Source organism: Centruroides vittatus, unplaced genomic scaffold (genome assembly GCF_030686945.1).
Source record: "Centruroides vittatus isolate TY-2023 unplaced genomic scaffold, ASM3068694v2 contig_923, whole genome shotgun sequence".
Taxonomy (NCBI): Eukaryota; Metazoa; Arthropoda; class Arachnida; order Scorpiones; family Buthidae; genus Centruroides; species Centruroides vittatus.
This window is the reverse complement of record NW_027122610.1, coordinates 642,243-648,972: the sequence shown is the minus strand read 5'-3', so window position 1 is coordinate 648,972 and position 6,730 is coordinate 642,243. Positions and strand designations below refer to the sequence as shown.

Here is a 6,730-nt window from a genome sequence, read left to right as displayed (position 1 = left end):
TGAATATCAACAATATTTATTTCTAAACATGTTAAAAATAATAAGCAAAAAATAAATTATAAATGTAAAAATTCATATTCAAGTAAATCCATAAGAAAACTACAAAATTAACCATAACCTGCATTGTTTTTAATGAATTTTGTCATTCTGGTAATTTAATTTTTCAGTTTGTCAGCATCACATTAATGTCATGTTAGGAACATTCTTCTGTATGTAATCAAATTTGAATTAAAACGAAATAATTCTTTTGCAGATTTGTTTTGCATCTTACTTGTAAATATCTTTCGTTTCTACTATTACGCTTCACACTTTCGATTTTCAACTGCAGCATAAAAAATTTGCAATTTTTATTATTTATGTAATGTAATAAAGCATGCAACTGTTGTACGTGAAAATATATGGTTATTTAATAAATTGCTTTTTACACTATTTACTTTCATATTCTTTTAATCTCAATGTATTTTATTATACTATTTGCTCTTACTAATAAAGTTAATGTTTTGATAATTTAATAAACTTATTGTGTAAGCCTATAAAATGAGATTTAAACTTATAGATACTTCTATATTATCTCACTTTTAAAGTCACGTGTCACAGTCTTATCTATCCGTATTCGAAATATTTTCGTTCTATTAAAATTACTAATACTACACAATGAAAAGCTATTATGCCGGCAATCTTGTATCTTTTGTCAATTTTGACACTAGAAAAGTGTATTAATTCAATTTCATAATGTACGGTTGGGAATTTTTTACTCCTTGCTCTTTTTTACTCCTACTGACAGTCGCTTCCGCATACCTTTCACCTTTTACATCTCATTTATTGGATGTCAAAATCGCGTTAATCAAATACAGTGATACCTCGATATTCGACCGAACAATCACGATGCGCTAGAACAAATTTTCAGGTTAATAACAAATATTTTTATTTTGTCATCAGTAAAAAAGTTTTGTGATAAAAAATGAGTAATTAAAATGAAACCTTAGTGCTCCCTTGGAATTAAAAAAAAAGAGCAACCTGGCGACAAAGAGGGGGGTGTAGTGTCATGTAACAAATAAAGGTAGCTTCCTGTTCCGGAAAAATTATCAGAGAAACAATATTAAAAACGGAATTTGACGTTAATTTAACAAATTCGGTTCGTTTATGTAAACGAGAAATTTTTTAATGCGAATTGTGTAGTGCCGGGCAAATTATATTCAAAGCTTAACACCTGATATTTTACGATGATTCTCGATACATTTCATTGGCACCCTAATATTTCCTTATTTTTCATTGGAAGAATTGAAAAATCAAGTCGTCATCGTGTGATAAAACTTTCAACATTGTTTCTAAGATTAATTTTCCTTTTATGAAAACAGCCTCTAGATTTATTTATTTGTATGAATAATTTTAACACAATATTTAAATTATGTGAGAATGAAGCGTCGTGGCATGAAGACGGATTGTTAGTGAAATGAAAGGACAATAATCTCTATCTTATGTTTCGTATAAAATTTCATTGTAACTTAACATAGCCTCATTAACTACACTATAACAAACAAATTTCTAAATGTAAGAGAATAAAATTTCATTCAATAAGCTCAGATTCTTACACCAAAAACTGTAGGATTACTTAAAGAATATATTTCTTATAAAAACTAATCATTTTAAAAGTATGCCAATAAAAATATCTAGTAAACTAATTATGCAGATTGAAAATTCAGCAGTCAAATAAAAGAAAAATTTCATTAAAGTGAAAATTTTTAATAAAATTAAATCTATTTTACATTTAAGGAAAAAAATCATTTGTAAAGAAGTCATGCTATCAATATATATTACATTCTTTTTCGTCTTTTCTTTTTTTTTTGAACTGGTAAACAGGAAACGTCACGTTCGAAATATTAAAAGAACTGATAAAATTAATCATGTAATTTTTTAAAAAGATATCAGCAACCAAATTTGTATTCCTTAAACGTTAACATATGAAAATCTTACATACGAGCGGGTGCATAAACTTTATCGTAGGTGTTATACATTTCTTCGATTAGTCTAACCTCTTCCAGTCTTTTACCTTCCAGTAACGTTGAGTTTAAATTACTCAATCCACAGTAAAACTGATTGAATTTGAGTACTTCCTCTCTAGCTTTTTTAAGTTTATTTAAAGTGACATTGTAATTATGTTCTAGTCTCTTGTTAGCATCAGCGAAACGTCTTTTCGCAATCTCAATTTCCCGACTTTCTTTATCTCTTAACATTATTTCTTTAGAAATTTTCCACTCTCTCACTCTGTTACTAAGAGAATTATAAACACTAGATGACGATTTAGTTTTCTCAATCTTCTGCAAATATTGTTGTTCGAGTAATTGTTTGCTTTTGCAGATTTCGTAATTGACCTTTTGTAAGTCGATAAAATATTTCTGCTCTTCTTCGTCGCGTCTTTTCTTGTACAACTGATATTCTTGATCGATCTTCCGATCGAGAATCTCCGTGCAAAAGGCTGTTTCTACTTTGCGACGTTTGTTATCGACCATGTCCACCGGTTCGCTAGTAGCCGTTCGTTTTCTATTTCTCTCATCGTTTACTGATTCTTTGTAACCCTCCTCCTTCATCTTACGTAATCTGTAGTTGTGTCTTGTTAGATCCTTGTTTGGATTGGGTACGCTTTTCGAACCCCAGCAAGCTTTAACTGCTCTGTAACGTTCGTCATCCGTATTCAAACATCTTATGTTCTCCCATTCCGGATCGTTTATATCGCCGATTTCTACAGGATCTTCGATTACATATTTTGGTTTTTTTGATTCTTTTACGGACGATTCTCCGGTTTTCGTATCGTTTCGGTTTTCTAAATGATTGTCTTTATTAGAGCTAATACGATTTCTTACAATGCGAATCGGTTTTTTTATTTTTTCGATCTTATTCGATTGTGTTTGTTTACGGGAAGGCTCGAAATTTTCTGATTTAACTGAAGATCCTTCTTTCAAAATTATTACATTTTTTTCTTTTGTTAATGATAAATTCTTATTACCTTCCGTCAGTTGTTCTGCAAAATCGCCCTTCTCCCTATCATTTAAAATAGTATTTGATTCATTTTTAACCTCAAGCTTTTCATGAAATGTATTCTCATTTTTTTTAGTCTGATTTTCTACAGCAGCACTGGCCGACAGACTGAGTTCGGAGATTTGAACTTTAGCAATTGGAGAAACTTTAGGACTATTGCATGAGGTAAAAATATTTTCCTCTTTATCGCCCGAAATTGCACAATTATATCATTTTTATCAGATAATGTACTGATAGACATATCACAGACAAGAAAATTACTTCTATCGTTATTGTGGTTTGTTTCTTCACCACATGTCAAATTATCAACAATAATATCTGAAAGTTCACGTACATTCTTGGTTGAAAACTTTTGCTTTATAGGCGTAGAAGACAACTTTACATCAGCAATATTATCGTTTTTTTCAACTAAACTTAAGGACAGATTACAATTTTCAACTGTATTTTCTCCAGATTTCCGAGTTAACTCTGGGTAACAAGCCTGATCCACTACCTCGTTGCAATCTTGTAAACTAACGTTCGGTTCTATTAAATCGTCGACAATAGTACTAAGAGACTGCAGATTAAAGGAAGATGTAAGGTCTTCATTTTGTATTTCTTCAAAAGTTTTCGAAGGTAATTCGCCTTCCATTTTTTGTTTTTCTAATCACAGAAGATTATCTGTAAATATTTCAAAAAACATTTCAATAATTTAAAAAAACCCCGATGTTTGTTGTGTAAATTTTTATTCTTAAATAGCTAAAATGTTATTCGCCATGAGTTCAAATCCTAAATACAACTGTTATACTAGTGTGATCTCCAGTGGTGATATTCGAAATATTTAACAAGGGGTTCGCTAGCAGAAAATTTTTCCCTGACAATCACCGACAAACGAAATGGAAGTTTTGAATAGAAATAAATACAATACCTTTTCTTGTAACCGTATATCTAACAATCAGTGGCGTACTTGGAACGTAACGAGCCATGGGTGAAGGGCAGGTAACGATAATATTTTAGGGCTGTCGACCTTTTTTTTTTTTAGGCAGGGGTAATCTTTACCGCGAAATGGCGCTTCTCGAAATACACACGTGTCATCATCTCTCGAGATACATTATACATTTTCTTTCGCTGTCCATAGCCCGACACGTGTTCGACAGCCATCTTGTATTATCTCGCGCGCGTGGCATTCTGGGATCTCTCTTATGACTGGATCTACTTTCAAGAACTCTCTTGAATCGATCGCGATTAAACCTCGATTGAAACGGTCGAGAGAGATCGCACCAAGACATACTCCCTGACCTTGCTCACAATCTAGATTGAAATGCTCGGTACGAACGGGGTATAAGGCTCTAGTTTAGTAGTATTACAGAGTATAATACGCATATTTTAATATATTAAAAAAAAAAAACAAACTCACTGAAAAATGTTCCGTGTGTTTAACAAGGTTCGGGAAACTGAAAATTTTTAACAACGGGTTCGGCCAACCTGTGCGAACCCGCCGAATATCACCACTGGTGATCTCTGACAAGGAAGTATATTTTCTACTATCATCAGACAATTGTACAGTATACGGGTCAGTAAAGAAAATTAAATAATTTGGTACTTGAGATAAACGCCATCTCTTACAGAAATGAATAATTATAATAATTTAATGTTTATTAAATAATTTAGAAGTCTGGAACTACTTAGACGGCCGGATGGCCGAGCGGTCAAGGTGGCAGCCTACCGCTCTGGGGGACCCGGGATCGAATCCGAACGGGTCGAATAATCCCCAGGAATTTTTCGGGGGGTGGTCCGTTCGGATATGTCGGGCCCCGTCCCTCACCACCCGGTCGCCCCAGTGTGGGCCTGGCCAAACCCATAATGGGCCTTCTAAAAAAGGCCCTCTTAGTGCCCACAGGGCGAAAAGAGTTAAAAAAAAACCCCGCACCAGAAAGTCGAACCCGATTCTTCGTAACTGGGCAGCGCACCGCTCGACTCTGTTCTAGTTAATTGTTTCTGTGGTTTTTAAAAAAGTGTGTATGAAGACATCAAATTTTTATTTGTATTTAGTCTTCATTTTTTTAAAATATATTTTATTTTAAATTTTTAGAAACTTTTCAAGAAACATTTCTTATTTAAATTCACTTATAACATGGATAAAAATTCCACTAATTTCTGCCTTATTAACCTCAATTAACGAGCGGCCGGATGGCCGAGCGGTCAAGGTTAGCAGCCTGCCGCCCTGGGTCACCCGGGATCGAATCCGGTCGGGTCGAAAAATCCCCAGGAATTTTTCGGAGGGTGGTCCGTCCAGATATGTCGGTCCCCGTCCTTCACCACCCGGTCGCCCCATTGTGGGCCTGGCCGAACCCATAATGGGCTTGCTATAAGAGGCCCTCTTAGTGCCCACTGGGCGGAAAGAGTTACAAAAATAAAAAAAACCTCAATTAACGACAGTTATTGTCAAGAAGAAGAGTCCAAAATGGTAATAAATAAGTGAACTCTACTGTGTCATAAAATAAATTAAATCTCGTTTTATATATTTCTTTACGCTCATTTTTATGTCTATAATAGAAATATAAGATTGATATTCTAAAAGGTTGGAGATTCCTCCTCCAGTCAACACACAAGTTGATCGCAGTAATTATCGGCGCCTTCGTAGTAGTCTCCCTGGAGTAAACACACATTTTACATGGCTCAATTCAAGCTCTAAATGACACGTTTGGGACCTTTAACAGAACTGTAGGCAAACAAGGATTTGTAGTGTAACAAGTGTCAAACAGCTGTACTTAAGAGGCAATGAAGACGCTCATTTTATTTTAACCTCGATAATTTCACCAAAAATAAATATTCTTTTAGAATATTCTAAATCATGGAAAAAGATTTAAATAATGATAATGGGTTGAAAATGTATATACAAATAAATAATCATAAATTAGCTTTTAATATTGATTTTATGTCATTTGTGCATAAAAAAATTCGTGTTATAATTGAGTAAATGTTATGTAATTCGGAAAATTGGCGACTTAAGCCTAATTGTAATTGAATTGTAATTGAATAAGGCCTAAACAATTCCGTTCGATTTTTTAAAAATAGCTCTTTTTTTTAATTTTAATGAATAAATTTATTGTCAATTAATACGTTTTAAGTTATTTTGTTTGATATGAAACTTTAATATTGTAAAATATTAAATAATAAAGTGTTAATATCATAAAATATTTAAAATATTTTCCAAATGGTTCGAAGGAAACGGGCTTACCGTTCGCCTGTAGAACAAGAAATTCCTGGATTTTAAACTTTTAAGCGCCCCCTCAAGGATAAAAAATTGAAATTCTTTTCGTTCGATTTAAAAATAATTAAATAAACAATCATGAAAATTTGCAAGAGCGAATAACTAAAGTATGCTTGAAAAAAGATCGGATGAATCAAGAAATTATTATTCTAGAAGAATTAAAATTTATCAAAATAAATTACTGTATATTAATATTTATTTTAAATATATTTTTCACATATAATTTTAAACGTTTTAAATAAAACAATTCACAACATGTGTGCAACTTAATGTGTGTAATTAAATTCTATTGTGCTTTACTGTCTGTTTCCGATTATGGAGTGAATTTAACTCTAAAGCCAACATACTAATTCCATCTTTACTTGAAATTAATACACAAGTTGCTGCTGCAGCAAATGACGACCAGATAGCCGAGCGATTATTGTGATGCGATAGGCACGG

General features: G+C 32.8%; 1 protein-coding gene across 1 annotated transcript; it reads right to left on the bottom strand.

Annotated features, from left to right (window-relative positions):
- Positions 1 to 1,841: 1,841 nt before the first annotated feature.
- LOC136984581 (kinesin-like protein KIF20B) lies at positions 1,842 to 3,667 on the bottom strand. The gene is made up of 2 exons (XM_067281636.1): positions 3,298 to 3,667; positions 1,842 to 3,217 (listed from the first exon to the last, which is right to left on the bottom strand). The coding sequence occupies exons 1-2, from the start codon at positions 3,665 to 3,667 to the stop codon at positions 1,971 to 1,973; spliced, it is 1,617 nt and encodes a 538-aa protein (XP_067137737.1). The 3' UTR covers positions 1,842 to 1,970.
- Positions 3,668 to 6,730: the final 3,063 nt, after the last annotated feature.

Excerpts from the sequence above, each read along its gene's own strand:
- LOC136984581 (XM_067281636.1), bottom strand. The coding sequence starts at position 3,667 with ATGGAAGGCGAATTACCTTCGAAAACTTTTGAAGAAATACAAAATGAA. Across the intron at positions 3,218-3,297 it reads AAACCACAATAACGATAGAA|AGGAAAATATTTTTACCTCA; the intron begins GTAATTTTCTTG and ends CGGGCGATAAAG.